The sequence below is a fragment of the Ovis aries genome, chromosome 18 (assembly GCF_016772045.2).
Source record: "Ovis aries strain OAR_USU_Benz2616 breed Rambouillet chromosome 18, ARS-UI_Ramb_v3.0, whole genome shotgun sequence".
Classification (NCBI taxonomy): Eukaryota; Metazoa; Chordata; class Mammalia; order Artiodactyla; family Bovidae; genus Ovis; species Ovis aries.
This window is the reverse complement of record NC_056071.1, coordinates 28,636,729-28,653,289: the sequence shown is the minus strand read 5'-3', so window position 1 is coordinate 28,653,289 and position 16,561 is coordinate 28,636,729. Positions and strand designations below refer to the sequence as shown.

Sequence of the window (16,561 nt, the reverse complement as noted above, 5' to 3'; positions counted from 1 at the left end):
AATCCAACAAGGATTTTTCTGTTTTTCTACTCAAGTTTCTCCTTTCTTTCAAAACCAATTCTTCCAAATTTTATTCCCTATTAAACACTCATTAAGAAATTATTTCAGTAACTATACAATAAACCTCTCATAGTAACCATTCTATTAAAAAAAATTAATAATATCTTAACCCCAGAGAAATAAAACCCAAATTTCTGTTTTAAAGGCATTTATATATACAGGCATTCTATTATTATATTTATCATGGTTACAAAAACCCTGGAATTCAATTATGTACAGATGCTCACAACAGCTTACTTTCCAGAGATAATATAGCTCTTACACTATTGATCACTCTCTCAACGCATTTTATAGTTGTTTTGATTTCCTGCATTTGGGAAATACAGGCTATCTTCAAGTAGGCACATTTCCACAAATTATCCATAGAAAGAACTTATACTCAAAACTAAAAAACATCCCCACATATGTTCTTTCACTTTACTAAGCTATAAAATGTGGGTTAAGAGATTTCCAGGCCAGAATCACTAGATATTTGAGGTAAGTGAAAGTCACTCAGTCATGTCAAAAAGAGTCGGACATGGACTATAGTCCATGGAAATCTCCAGGCCAGAATACTGGAGTGGGTAGCGTTTCCCTTCTCCAGGGGATCTTCCCAACCCAGGGATCAAACCCAGGTCTCCCACATTGCAGGTGGATTCTTTACCAGCTGAACCACAAGGGAAGACCAGATATCTGAGGTAAGTACAGCAGAAAAAAACAAAGATCTTTCTTGTATACAATCAACTTAGCTGTTCTCTTTTCAAAATTAATACAAATTCATCAGTGAAGAGATAAAATAAATGTGAATGAACAATACATGGCACTAAGAAAAGATCAACCTTCCAAATCACAGCAACTAAACATGCAAAGTAAAAGATTTTGGTGAAATGTTTATTTTTAAATGGCAACCTAGTTCTCAGACAGGCATCTTCTCCAAAATACACTCTAAAATGTCTAAATCTGCTCACAATACACAAGAAAATACTGCCAGTCTAGAGCACTTACCCCATTAAAACCTACAGAAAAATCAAAAGCGATCTTAACCAACACAAGAAGGGAAAAAACAAATGCAATAAATCCCAAGGTAAAGAAAACTTTCCAAAACTACAACAGATCTGGCATTTAATTTCTCTTTTCACTGAAAAGTCAGAAAAGAATAATCTAAATTACTCTTTCAAACAGGTCTTCCCTTTAGTGGCCTGGTTGAGAAAGTTACTCAGTTGTTAATAAAGACAAGGCTTCATCCAATACTATGGGGTTCCGACAAATTCACTCTTCCGAGGCTTCAGTGAAAGGTCTGATCCTAATCAGGAGCCTGCAAGAGGGCTGGTGCACAAAGCCTGGGCAAACCATGCCCTGGTTAACAACTCAAATCAGTGGGCCCTACTGATGATTCCTAATAAAAGGACAGTAGGTAAAGAACTGTCAGAACTGTTCACTTGAAAAATTAAAATATACATTTAATAGCTCTAGAATATCATCAGTCAGGTTTTTATTGTTTTTAAAAATGTATTAGTAGTTTCTTTAGGGAAAAAAAACATCATTACGAAACTAACTTAAGATCCGAAAATAAGAAGCTACGGTTTGGGCTTACATCCTCCTCTCACGAAAGTTGTCCCAATGTTAGAGATACTGTAGGTGTGCCTACTATGACATGGGGGGAATAAATTTAAAATTTCTTCAACTCAGCTTGACAAATGCATTTTTATTATTAGAAACTAAATAAACCCAGGAAAATGTAAGCAGCATTACCATACTTGGTGCCTCCAAGTCTAGGAACATTGAAGAACTTCTTATGTGAACTGTCATTTAATGTTTCAATAAGGTACTCAAAGGCATATCCTGGGAAGAAAAAAAAAAGAAAAAACCTTTCATTATGCACTGCTACAAAGCGCCTTATTCAAAGTGAAAACATTTAGAAACCAGATTTGTCCAACAGAATTTTCTCCAATGGCACAAATGTTCTGTATCTGAGCTGTTCAATAAGATGGTCATCAGATACATGGGGCCACTGACCACCTAAAATGTGGTTACAGTGACGGAGGAATCCTTTCAAATTTTATTTAATTAATTTAAATAGTCACACGTGCGTAGTGTCCACTTTACTGGACAGTACAACTCTAAACCATGACTGTCAAACAAAAACTGGTAAAATAATTAACTCCTGAAAGGCGATAATAAAGAATACCTGGAAAGGGACAATAAGAATGATTTAAATGATGTATTGACACGTTTGTGAAGACAGGTCCTGAAAATTGCGTAAATACAAACAGGGCAATTTGAGAACACAATTATGTTAGAACTGATATTTTTAAAATAATCAAAAGATAGACGTTTACACAGCATTCAACACCATGAACAAAATCAAAACCAAACCAAACAACTTATCAGATAAGGCTTTAATAGGCCTTAAGCCTAAAGGTAAAAGTGAACAACAAAATATCTGGGTAAAATAGCAAATTTTCCCTAAAAGACCCGTCTTTCTGGTTATGCACGAATTGAAGCTTAACTACCAGGACCCACGGGTCTCATTTGAATGTGCCCCTGCTTCTAAGGTTCTTGGGGGAAGTGGCAGAGAGGCACCCTTGAGGTTACAGAACCTCGAGATCTTTTGTGCAGACTCACTGCGGTGGGTGGGCAGGACCCCCAACACTGTTAGGACCTTGGTCTGAAATGAGATGCGATAAGCACAGCCCACTTTCTGAGAGTACATAACGTTTTTCTTTTTCTGCTGAAGGGGAAGCGAGGAAGGTGGATGGTGGGGGAGGAGACCCAGCTTGCAATAAATGGTCAGAGAACCGGCTGACCAGTGCTCGGCCTTGACCACCCCCAACCCTGCTACTAGAGGCAGAGAGAGAGGGAGGGGCTCGAGTCTGGACAGCGGAATAAACAACTAGCTGCGTGAGACCCAAGCGATGAGACACTGGCCCCCATCCTCATCTCTTACAAATGGGGGCGGGGAGAAGAAGATGGTGGGCCTTTCCTCGACCCTAGTGCCACTAAGGGATATCTGAAAGCCCTGGCAGCCAACAGCGGCGCCAACAAGCTGAGGCCGCCAAGGGTCAAAGCCAGCGGCGGAGCAAACGTCCCCGGCGGGGTCACGCTGAGGGGCGAGGGCTGAGAGGCCGGGCTCTCGCGGCCTAGGCGCAGAGAGTGCGGCCCAGCAGGCAGGCCCCTGGGGAGCAGGACCTAAGCCCGGAGGGCCCCCGCGCCGGCCAAGCGACTCCAGGCGACAGAAGCAAAGAACTCGGAGCCCGGGTAGCGCGCGTCTCCACTGCCAGATCCAGTTGGCGGACCGAAACTAACCTGCACTTGGGGCGTCCATCGCCGGAGACCATATTATCCCTGCGGGGAGGGGGCCCGCGGGGGAAGGAGGGGGAGGCCGGGCGGGGAAGAGGGGGAGGAAAGCAGGCGGACCGGCAAGGGAGGAAGGAAAAGAGCAGTCTCGCGCAAACACCGCGAGAGCCGCACAGCCGGCCCCAGCTCTCAGCTCGCGGGATTTGCCTCCCAACTCTCGCGAGATCCTCGGACGTGGAAACAAAGAAAGAGAGGGGGCGGAGCAAGGTGGAAGGCTGTTCTTTGCGCAGTAGCTTCTGTTCGCGCTATTTGGGGCAAAAGGCTGGGGAGGCGGTGGCGTAGGCGTCACTGGCTCTGCCCTCTTAAAGATCTGTTACATAGTTGTAGCCTCAAGTATCCAGTTGTTGTGAGGTCCAGCTGTGTATGGGCTCCTACAGGGTATCCGGTGTGGAGGAGGAGGAAGGTCGTAATTGGAACTCTTAGGAAAATCAACAAGGAGAACCGCTTTCTCCTGAAGATAAAGCTTTAGGTTAAACCTGTCACATGTGTAGGTTGTAGGTCTCTGGAGAGGGTGGTAGGACTGATAGGCACGTAAGAAGCGCTCAACTAATTGTTGAGTGAGTTTTCCTTACTTTCTTGTAGCTTCGGTCTCTCCCATTCAACTGACTTCCTCCTAGCGGCACTTACATGCTTAAGTCTCCATCCCTCCTCTGCCTCAGCTCCTCAAGTCCCTACGTTCTTGTCTTGTGTTATCTCCCGTTGGCCGCCAACTTTACAGAAAGAGCTGTTTGTGCTTGCCGTTCCCCCTCCCACTCCTTATCCCTCTCCAATCTGCCTTTCACCCCCTAGAAACACCTCTGGTCAAAGTCAGCCACAACTCCGTTTCCTAATCTCACGTTTCTCAATCTTTACTTAACCTCTCCCCTTGTTGAGAAATATTCTTCCGTCAGCTTTTGTGATCTCAGACGCCTATTCTTACTGTTAATTTTTTCTTCCTATCCTTTAAGGGTGTTCCAGCTCAGTCTCCTCTGCAGGCCCCTCCTTCTCTTCCCTAGCATATCCCATCTTCTCCTTTGACTTCAGTGATTGTATACTGTTGCTTCCCTATCTACCTGCTACTTAAACACAGCGCCTGAGCCCAGAGGTGTATATTTTAGTACCTACTAAATGCCTCCACCTGCCACGGGCACCCAGACTCAATCTCCAAAATGGAACTCATCATTTCCTCCTTAAACTCCACTGCTCCTTTTGTATTGCCTGTATCAGTGAATGGCACATCAACCACTCAGTTACCTATGCCAGATACACATCATTCTTGATACTGTACCCTCTACGTTTAATCACTGATGCAACAAGCACTGTGGGAGTAGACCCCTTTATGCTTCCTCTATTTATGTGGGGGCTTCCCAGGTGGAACTAGTGGTAAAGAAACTGCCTGCCAATGCAGGAGATATAAGAGATGTGGGTTCCATTTCTGGGTTTGGAAGAGCCCCTGGAAGAGGGCCTGGCAACCCACTCCAGTATTCTTGCCTGGAGAACCCCAGGGACAGAGGAGCCTGGAAGGCTACAGTCCATAGGTCGCAGATGATTGAAGCTACTTAGCACAAACGCACAGCTTAAAAGCTGACTCTGGGCTTTCTGTACCAGCCATTTTAGATTAATATGTTATTATGGGCTTCCCTGGAGGAGGAAATGGCAACCCACTCCAGTATTCTTGCCTGGAGAATTCCATGGACAGAGGAGCATGGTGGGCTACAGTCCATTGAGTTGCAAAGTCGGACAGGACTGAAGTGACTTGGCACACATTTATGTACCTTTCTAACCATTTCTCCTGCCATCACCCAAGCCTAGATTTGAACATTTCCTGTATAGGTGACTATGACAGTTATCCTCTCAAAAAGAGCCTAGGACATCAGTACTACCATAATCATCATTTTCATGATGATGAAACTGAAAACTTAGAAATGTTTAGTGGTTAGTTACCAAGTGACTGAGTCAGGATTTGACCTTGTATCTCATACCTATCGTTAATACCCTTTTTGGAAAACTTCCTTTATGCAGAATCACTGCTCTGTGACTCTGTAGTATCTCACTTGCTGTTCCCTGTCTATGAAACACCCTACTAAGCCCTATCCTGCTAACCCCATACTCATTCTTCAGGTCTTGGTACAAATATTTCCTACAGGAAATAGTCACAGCCCTGCAACCCCCAATTTGGGTTGGGAATGTGATGAAATGCTACCCTATCTTCCCATAGTTCAGTTAGATCTCTTTATTACACTTCGTTGTAATTGTCCATTTACTGTATTCTCATATCTTGGTTAGATATATACTTTAAGTTGCATGCAAGAGAATACCCAACTAACAGTGGCTTGAACAATACAGACCTACAATTGTCCACGGGTGGCAGTCCGAGGATTGGTGCAACAGATCAGTGACACCATCAAAAACACAGGCTCTTTCCTTGTTTTGGTCCCATGCTCCTCAGCAATTTGTTTTGTTTACCAGCATTTTAATTTTTATTTCTCAGACTTGGTGCCACCTGGTTGCAAGATGAGTGCCTCATACAAAAGCATCGTGTTGTCCTAGAACTTCCAAAAGAGTGAGGGAAAGTCGTGCAGAGTCCCTCTCTTTTTTAAGCAAAGAAAGAATTTTCCTAAGGATTCTCCACAGACGTCTCGTTGAACAGAAATTAGACCAGTAGTTCTCCTCTCTGTCCCAACACCCCCTTTTCAAGACAGATAATTTGTAATTCTCCTTTACTATCCTGGCATGAAATTCATAGATAATATCATCTACAAAAACAAAAAATAATCTCCATAATAATCTATGTATGCTCTAATGGCAATATAGAGGAAAAATAAAATGAATTTACTAGAAAATAATATGTATTACAAATGCAGGCACACAGGCATATCTATACTATGCAAAAAGATGTAGTCAGATGCTTGCACCTATTTATAATGGTTTCACAGAACATAATATTTAACCAAATGTAGTCAATGTTTTTTCTTTTATTTTGACATTTCAAAATATATCATGCAAAAATATATATCATGAATGCATATGTATAATAAATGCATTTATATAATTATATATGCATATATATTACAAATGACTATATTAAGTGGAGGCTAATGGAATGTATTGGTGACTCAAATATTAATGGAAGCATTGTCACTGCTGATTTTCTGGAATGATGAACAATTCTTGGCAAAGTTCCAAATAAAACAATAATCTCTCCTCTTTTAATAGGATATTTGCATTCCTAGAAAATTCAGAGTATATTAAAACCATACAGAAATTACTTTTGCAGTTATTTGTAAATGGGATTAAGGTCTAGGTTCAGATAAGTATAAACATACATGTTACTGGTTTTATGTTTGTGTGTGTGTTATTTACATGTTGTTACTGTTTTTATGTTTTTAAAAACATAAAGCTCTTTAAAGAAAGCTGAGCACTGAAGAATTGACGCTTTTGAACTGTGGTGTTGGAGAAGACTCTTGAGAGTCCTTTGGACTGGAAGGAGATCCAACCAGTCAATTCTAAAGGAAATCAGTCCTGAATATTCATTGGAAGGACTGATGCTGAAGCTGAAACTCCAATACTCTGGCCACCTGATGCAAAGAACTGACTCATTGGAAAAGACCCTGATGCTGGGAAAGATTGAAGGCAAAAGGGGAAGGGGGAGATAGACGATGAAATAGTTAGGTAGCATTGCTGACTCAGTGGACATAAACTTGAGCAAACTCCAGGAAATAGTGGAGGACAGAGAAGCCTGGTGTGCTACAGTCCATGGGGTGGCAAAGAGTCAGACACAACTTAGTGACAGAACAACAACAAATAGCCAAAGCAATCTTGAGAAAGAAGAATGAAACTGGAGGAATCAACCTGCCTGACTTCAGGCTCTACTACAAAGCCACAGTCATCAAGACAGTATGGTACTGGCACAAAGACAGAAATATAGATCAATGGAACAAAATAGAAAGCCCAGAGATAAATCCACCTTATCTTCGACAAAGGAGGCAAGAATATACAATGGAGAAAAGACAATCTCTTTAACAAGTGGTGCTGGGAAAACTGGTCAACCACTTGTAAAAGAATGAAACTAGAACACTTTCTAACACCATACACAAAAAATAAACTCAAAATGGATTAAAGATCTAAACATAAGACCAGAAACTATAAAACTCCTAGAGGAGAATATAGGCAAAACACTCTCCGACATAAATCACAGCAGGATCCTCTATGACCCACCTCCCAGAATACTGGAAATAAAAGCAAAAATAAACAAATGGGATCTAATTAAAATTAAAAGCTTCTACACAACAAAGGAAACTATAAGCAAGGTGAAAAGACAGCCTTCAGAATGGGAGAAAATAATAGCAAATGAAACAACTGACAAACAACTAATCTCAAAAATATACAAGCAACTCCTGCAGCTCAATTCCAGAAAAATAAACAACCCAATCAAAAAACGGGCCAAAGAACTAAATAGACATTTCTCCAAAGAAGACATACAGATGGCTAACAAACACATGAAAAGATGCTCAACATCACTCATTATCAGAGAAATGCAAATCAAGACCACAATGAGGTACCACTTCACACCAGTCAGAATGGCTGCGATCCAAAAGTCTAAAAGCAATAAATGCTGGAGAGGGTGCGGAGAAAAAGGAACCCTCCTACACTGTTGGTGGGAATGCAAACTAGTACAGCCACTATGGAGAACAGTGTGGAGATTCCTTAAAAAGCTGGAAATAGAACTGCCCTATGACCCAGCAATCCCACTGCTGGACATACACACTGAGGAAACCAGAATTGAAAGAGACACATGTACCCCAATGTTCATTGTAGCACTGTTTATAATAGCCAGGACATGGAAGGACCCTAGATGTCCATCAGCAGATGAATGGATAAGAAAGCTGTGGTACGTATACACAATGGAGCATTACTCAGCCATTAAAAAGAATACATTTGAATCAGTTCTAATGAGGTGGATGAAACTGGAGCCGATTATACAGAATGAAGTAAGCCAGAAAGAAAAACACCAGTACAGTATACTAACACATATATATGGAATTTAGAAAGATGGTAATGATAACCCTGTATGTGAGACAGCAAAAGAGACACAGATGTATAGAACGGACTTTTGGAATCTGTGGGAGAGGGAGAGGGTGGGATGATTTGGGAGAATGGCATTGAAACATGTATAATATCATGTAAGAAACAAATCGCCAGTCTAGGTTTGATGCATGATACAGGATGCTTGGGGCTGGTGCACTGGGATGACCCAGAGAGATGGTATGGGGAGGGAGTTGGGAGGGGGGGGTTCAGGATTGGGAACTCATGTACACCCATGGCGGATTCATGTTGACGTATGGCAAAACCAATACAGTATTGTAAGTTAAAATAAAGTAAAATTAAAAAAAAAAGAAGAAGTAATGGAGATTTCATACAACTCTTTGCCCAGTCTTCCCCAGTGCTTACACAGATTTCAGAAGTTTTACAAGTGCTCTTTTGTTGGGAACATATATATATTTAATTTCATGTGATTATATCACATGTGTAGAGTTGTGTGACCACCACCATAATGAAGATACAGAATATTTCCAAGGATCCCTCCTGTTGCTGTTTTATAACCATATCCACATTCCTTCTAGGCTGTACTTCATCATCCCCTAACCCTGATCCTGGAATGCGATGTCAAGTGGGCCTTAAGAAGCATCACTATGAACATAGCTAGTGGAGGTGATGGAATTCCAGCTGAGCTATATCAGATTCTGAAAGATGATGCTGTGAAAGTGCTGTACTCAATATGCCAGGAAATTTGGAAAACTCAGCAGTGGCCATAGGATTGGAAAAGGTCAGTTATCACTCCAATCCCAAAGAAAGGCAATGCCAAAGAATGCTCAAACTACCGCACAATTGCACTCATCTCACACACCAGCAAAATAATGCTCAAAATTCTCCAAGCCAGGCTTCAACAGTGTGTGAATCGAGAACTTCCAGATGTTCAAGCTGGATTTAGAAAAGACAGAGGAACCAGAGATCAAATTGCCAACATTTGTTGGATCATCAAAAAAGCAAGAGAATGCCAGAAAAACATATACTTCTGCTTTATTGATTATGCCAAAGCCTTTGTCTGTGTGAATCACAACAAACTGGAAAATTCTTTAAGATATGGGAATACCAGACCGCCTTACTTGCCTCCTGAGAAATCTGTATGCAGGTCAAGAAGCAAGTGTTAGAACCGGATATGGAACAACAGACTGGTTCCAAATCTTGAAAGGAGTACATCAAGGCTGTATATTGTCACCCTGTTTATTTAACTTATATGTAGAGTACATCATGCGAAATGCCAGGCTGAATGAGGCACAAGCTGGAATCAAGATTGCAGGGAGAAATATCAATAACCTCAGATATGCAGATGACACCACATTTATGGCAGAAAGTGAAGAGGAACTAAAGAGCCTCTTGATGAAAGTGAAAGAGGAGAGTGAAAAAGCTGACTAACTCACCATTCCAAAAAAAGACTAAGATCATGGCATCCGGTCCCATCACTTCATGGCAAATAAATGGGGAAACAATGGAAACAGTGACAGACTTTATTTTCTTGGGCTCCAAAATCACTGCAGATGGTGACTGCAGCCATGAAATTAAAAGATGCTTGCTCCTTGGAAGAAAAGCTATGATCAACCTAGACAGCATATTAAAAAGTAGAGACATTACTTTGCCAACAAAGGTCCATCTAGTCAAAACTATGGTTTTCCCAGTAGTCATGTATGGATGTGAGAGCTGGACCATGAAGAAAACTGATCACCAAAGAATTGATGCTTTTGAACTGTGGCATTGGAGAAGACACTTGAGAATCCCTTGGACTGCAAGGAGATCCAACCAGTTAATCCTAAAAAAAATCAGTCCTGAATATTCATAGGAAGGACTGATGCTGAAGCTGAAACTCCAAAACTTTGGCCACCTGATGCAAAGAACTGACTCACTGGAAAATACCCTGATGTTGGGAAAGATTGAAGGCAGAAGGAGAAGGAGACGACAGAGGATGAAATGGTTGGATGGCATCACCGACTCGGTGGACATGAGTTTGAGCAATTTCCGGGAGTTGGTGATGGACAGGGAAGCCTGGCATGCTGCAGTCCATGGGGTCACAAAGAGTCAGACATGACTGAGAAACTGAACTGAACTGATACAGATGAAATCACACTGTTCATAACCTTTGGAGATTGGCTTTTTTTTCACACAACATCATTCCCTGGGGATCCATCCAGGTTTTTGTATCACGAGGTGGCTCCTTTTTTATTGCTGAGTGTATTTCATGGTATGGTTGTGCCATAGCTTGTTCAACCATCACTGAAAAGCATTTTGGTTGACTCACTTGATTTGGGGGCTATTTTGAATAAACTTGCTATCAAAACTCATGTACAGGTTTTTGTGCAAACATAAATATTCACATTTCTGTAATAAATGCCCAAGAGTGCAGTTGTTGACTTGTATGGCAGTTCCATATTTAGTGCTTAAAGAAACTACCAAACTGTTCTAAAGTGACTGTACTATTTTACATGCCCTCCAGCAGCAACTGAGTGGTCTGCTGATCCGGTTTTCCTACTTCCTTACCAACATTTGGTGATGCCATTATTTTTTATTTTAGCTATTCTGATAAGGATGAAGTGATATTTCATGGGGTTATAATTTCCAGTTCCCTAGTGACTAAGGAGATTGAACACCTTTTCGTGTGCTTATTGCCATCTCTATATCCTCTTTGGTGAAATGCCTTTTCACCAAATGTTGAAATGTTCATGTCTTTTGCCAACTTTCTAATTGGAGTGATTTTTCATTCTTTTTTTATTAATACTTTTGAGAGTTCCTTATACATGCTAGATACTAGTCCTTTGTCAGATATATGGTTTGCAAATATTTTCTCAGCCTTTAGCACACATGGCTTCCCCTCCCCACATACATTGCTTTTTGCACAAAATTGGAGTCTTATTAGCAAGGAAAAAGAGGAAATTTCTATAATGTTGGCAATCCCTAGCGTCTGCCACATATCACTGCTCTGAAACTTCATGTAGGCAGGTGCCATATTTGTGTTAGTCCTCGCCAAGTCTCCAGCATCTAAACAGTACCTGGCACCAAGTAGGTACTAAATAAATGTTTTTGAAAAGTATGAAGTGACATTCAAAGTTGTACAATTGGCAGAACCAGATTAAAAAGAGAGACTAGTAATTTGGTTCTCTTTTAAACATTAAAAAAAAAATGTAATTAGTTTCTATTTAGAAAAGAGACCAGGGAAGTACAGAGAAGGAGGACCTTCCCGAAGAATCCAAAAATAACGGTAACTATCTGTGGATCCTTCATTTTGTCCTTAAGAACTTCATCTCTTGACTACAAGTGAGTTGTCCAAGAGTTTTTTCACAACCACATTTGTAGTCTCCAAAGAGAAGTTTTCACAATACGTCGTATCCAAGTTACATTTCTAAGTAGATTTTAAACACTCCAGTGATATTTCAGCACCTTTTTAGATCACTGTCTTGGGTAATGTCCAGGTTGGTTCACCTCTTCTTTTTTAATTAAACTTTTTATTTGGGAAAAATTCAAAGATACAGAAAAGTTGTAAGAAAATTATAATATATTTTCTTATATATATTTCACCTTGATTTATTTAATGCTAACACTTTGCTACATTTGTTTTCTCTCTCTGTTTACATCTGACTTGATAAGATCCTCATTATTTTGGGGGAGGTTATTTCATTGAGATACAATTGACATACAACACTGTGTAAGTTTAAAGTGTACAATGTGATGATTTAATTATATCTATCTATCTATATGGAGAAGGCCATGGCACCCTACTCCAGTACTCTTGCTGGAGAATCCCATGGACGGAGGAGCCTGTGTAGGCTGCAGTCCATGGGGTAGTGAAGAGTCGGACACAACTGAGCGACTTCACTTTCACTTTTCAATTTCATGCATTGGAGCAGGAAATGGCAGCCCAGTTATATGGAACTTCCCTGGTGGTATGGTGGATAAGAATCTGCCTGTCAATGCAGGGGACACAGGTTTGATCCCTGGTCTGGGAAGATTCCACATGCCTCGGAGCAACGAGGCCCACGGCCCACAACTGCTGAAGCCCATGCACCTACAGGCTGTGCTCCACAACGAGAGGAGCCACCTCAGTGAGAAGGCTGTGCATCACAATGAGGACCCAGCACAACCACAAATAAAATAAATAAACCATGAAAAATGGTATATACATTGTAAAACTATTACTATGATGAAGTTGTTTAACACCTCCATTACCTCACATAGTTACTTTTTTTTCCTGTGGTGAGAGCCATTAAGATTTACTCTCTTCATTTCAGTTCAGTCGCTCAGTCCTGTCTGACTCTTTGCGACCCCATGAATCGCAGCACGCCAGGCCTCCCTGTCCATCACCAACTCCCGGAGTTCACTCAGACTCACGTCCATCTAGTCGGTGATGACATCCAGCCATCTCATCCTTGGTCGTCCCCTTCTCCTCCTGCCCCCAGTCCCTCCCAGCATCAGAGTCTTTTCCAATGAGTCAACTCTTCGCATGAGGTGGCCAAAGTACTGGAGCTTCAGCTTTACCATCATTCCTTCCAAAGAAATCCCAGGGTTGATCTCCTTCAGAATGGACTGGTGGGATCTCCTTGCAGTCCAAGGGACTCTCAAGAGTCTTCTCCAATGGCACAGTTCAAAACCATCAATTCTTCAGTGCTCAGCTTTCTTCACAGTCCAACTCTCACATCCATACATGACCACTGGAAAAACCATAGCCTTGACTAGACAGATCTTAGTCAGCAAAGTAATGTCTCTGCTTTTGAATATGCTATCTAGGTTGGTCATAACTTTTCTTCCAAGGAGTAAGCGTCTTTTAATTTCATGGCTGCAGTCACCATCTGCAGTGATTTTGGAGCCCCCCAAAATAAAGTCTGACACTGTTTCCCCATCTATTTTCCATGAAGAGATGGGACTGGATGCCATGATCTTCGTTTTCTGAATGTGGAGCTTTAAGCCAACTTTTTCACTCTCCTCTTTCACTTTCATCAAGAGGCTTTTGAGTTCCTCTTCACTTTCTGCCATAAGGGTGGTGTCATCTGCATATCTGAGGTTCTTGATATTTCTCCCAGAAATCTTGATTCCAGCTTGTGCTTCTTCCAGCCCAGCATTTCTCATGATGTACTCTGCATAGAAGTTAAATAAGCAGGGTGACAAGATACAGCCTTGACGTACTCCTTTTCCTATTTGGAACCAGTCTGTTGTTCCATGTCCAGTTCTAACTGTTGCTTCCTAACCTGCGTACAGATTTCTCAAGAGGCAGGTCAGGTGGTCTGGTATTCCCATCTCTCTCAGAATTTTCCACAGTTTACTGTGATCCACACAGTGACTCTCAAATATCAATATAGTACTGTTAATTACCAATCCTCATTATTTTTAATTCTAGTTTTCTTTCTGAACAATTTAAGAGTAAATTACAGAGATTAAACCCCTTCAACCCTAAATACAATATGTATCTCTCAAGAACAAGGAAAATCTCTTATACAGCCAGAATACAGTGATCAAATTCAGGAAACTTAAAATTGCTACAGTGCTATCATCTAATTTATAACCCATGTTCAACTTTTACCTATTATCCCAATATTGCTTTTTAAAGAAACTTTCCCCACAATCCAGAATCTGATTCAGGATTGAGTGCTGCGTTAGATGCGACATGTCTTTAATCTCCTATGATCTGAAACACTTCCTCTGCCTTTCGTTTTCTTGTATGACATTGACAGTTTTGAAGAATACTGGCCTGTTGTTACGCAGCATGCCCTTTAATTCGGGCTTGCCTGCTTGTTTCTTTATGATTAAATTTAGAGTATGCGCTTTTGGCTGGACATGAATTCGAGCAAACTCTGGGAGGCAGTGAAAGACAGAGGATCCTGGTGTACTGCAGTCCATGGGGTCGCAAAGAGTCAGACACAGTTTAGCAGCTGAACACCCCGTGCTTTGGGCCGGGGCACTGTATAGGCCCCTGTTGTGTCCTTTTCAGTACATCATATCAGGAGACACCTGATTTTATTTAGTTCTCTTTTTGGTAACTGAGGCAACTGTAAAATCAGGGCAGGGTTTCAAGCCCAAGTCAGTGGGACTCTAGCGATTGTGTTTTTACCCTTCCACAGTTTTGTGGTTAAACATGTTCTCAGTTACTGTGAATTGCGGCGGGGGGGGGGGCAGCTGGGGGGGTGGGGTGTGGCGGCATGCAGGCTCCCACATCTTTCTAAATCTTCTCAGTAAGGCCTCCCAATAGCTAAGTCCTGAGTGTCCTTCTAATCCATTCTTTAATTCTAAACAGGAACACCTATTTAATTATTAATGGCTCTGAAATAAAGACCACGTCTTAGAAAACCAGCATCATGATGAAGATGAACACTTGCCTTTCGGCAGCTCCCCTTGGAAGCCACGGCTGAGCCTGATGACAGGTAAAGTAAGAGCAGTTGGCTGCCCGCCCTTGGCATAAGAAATCAAAGGGAGCCATTGTACACCCAAAACAGGTAAGCACGTGTCCTACCCATCTAGTCAAATGGAACACAGTTGTGAGTTTCTTTCCTTCAGCTGACAACAGTAGACCACACTGTAGAAGTTTTTAGAAAACTCACCCATACTCTTCCCTCTTGCCAGCAGCTGATTAAGAATGTCAATGCAGGCTTGCAAGGGCAGAACCCTATCCTTGGAACTGAGATAAGACATAAAATAAATAGAAAAGACCCTTATTCCTCAGACCCATATTTCCTTTTCCAAGGGAAAAGGCAGAATTGCCATCAGTAGAAGGACATAGGACTTTCAGAAGTAGTGTTATGAGTCGAATTGTGCCCCGCCCCCCATATTCATATATTAAGTCCTAACCCCCAGTACCTCAGAGTGTGACCTGATTTGGAAATAGGGTCACTGAGGAAGAGATTAGTTAAGATGATGTCGGGCATGGTAACCCACTCCAATATTCTTGCCTGGAGAATCCCCATAGACAGAGGAGCCTGGCTGGCTACAGTCCATGGGGTCACAAAGAGTCAGACACAACTCAGTAGCTTACAAGCATGCACGCATGCACAGACACATTCTGGGGTGGATCTTATGATTGTGTCCTTATGACTATGTCTCCTGTGGGGACCCCAATGACTGCTGTCCTTATGAGAAAACAGGGACGTGGATAAACAAAGGGGAGGAAGCTATGTGAAGAGAGAGACACACACAGGGAGAACGCCATGGGAACAGGAAGGCAGAGGTCAGGATGATGTGCCTACAAGCTAAGGAGAAAGGCTGGGAACAGATTTCTGCTTCATAGCCCTCTGAAGGAACCCATCCTCTCAACACCCTCTTTTCAGGTTTCCAGCCTCCAGAACTGTGAGACAATACATTTCTGTTGCAGAAGCCATCCAGTTTGTTGTATTTTTTTATGGTAGCTGCTGGACACTAACACAAATAGCTTCTTGGAATATCCAAGGTGCAGTGGAACCAGCCAGCATAGTAGAATACTCAGGAGACTAGGATTTCAATCCCAGCTCTGCCCCAAACCCATTGTGTTGTCATATCCAAATGACTGAATCTATCAGGCCTCAGCTGTAAAACTAATTGGTTGAAGCAAGTGCTCTTCCAGGTTAAAGAATTATTTTACATAGTCAGTGATTGTATATTTCCTCTTAGGACAGATACACTTTCCTTTGTTCCTCTCACGAAAGGAATCAGGGTGTCCTGTCACATTAGACTTCCTAAAGGTCTCTGCTTTCAAACTGTGGTGCAAGAGAAGACTCAGAGTCCCTTGGACAGCAAGGAGATCAAACCAGTCCATCCTAAAGGAAATCAGTCCTGAATATTCATTGGAAGGACTGATGCTGAAGCTGAAGCTCCAATACTTTGACCACCTGCTGCAAAGAGCTGACTCACTGGAGGAGACTCTGATGCTGGGAAAGATTGAAGGCAGGAAGAGAAGGGGACGACAGAGGATGAGATGGTTACATAGCATCACTGACTCAGTGGACATGAATTTGAGCAAACTCCAGGAGATAGTGGAGGACAGAGGAACCTGGCAAGCTATATAGTCCATAGGGTTGCAAAGAGTCAGACACGACTTAGTGACTGAACAACAACTATTTGAATTATGAAATGACTCAGCTTTCAAAAGTAATTTTCTCCAGGAATTTTGTAAATA

The 16,561-nt window shown here is 41.8% G+C and overlaps 1 protein-coding gene across 1 annotated transcript in view; it reads right to left on the bottom strand.

Moving 5' to 3' along the window:
• The window catches only part of IREB2 (iron responsive element binding protein 2), a 49,654-nt gene extending 46,266 nt beyond the window's left edge, over positions 1-3,388 (bottom strand). Inside the window, exons 1-2 of the mRNA XM_004017817.5 lie at positions 3,346-3,388; positions 1,792-1,881 (exon numbers count right to left, since the gene is read on the bottom strand). Of these exons, the coding sequence (XP_004017866.1) occupies positions 1,792-1,881; positions 3,346-3,364 (109 nt within the window). The 5' untranslated portion in view covers positions 3,365-3,388. The remainder of the gene's footprint in view (positions 1-1,791; positions 1,882-3,345) is intronic.
• Between the last annotated feature and the right edge of the window lie 13,173 nt (positions 3,389-16,561).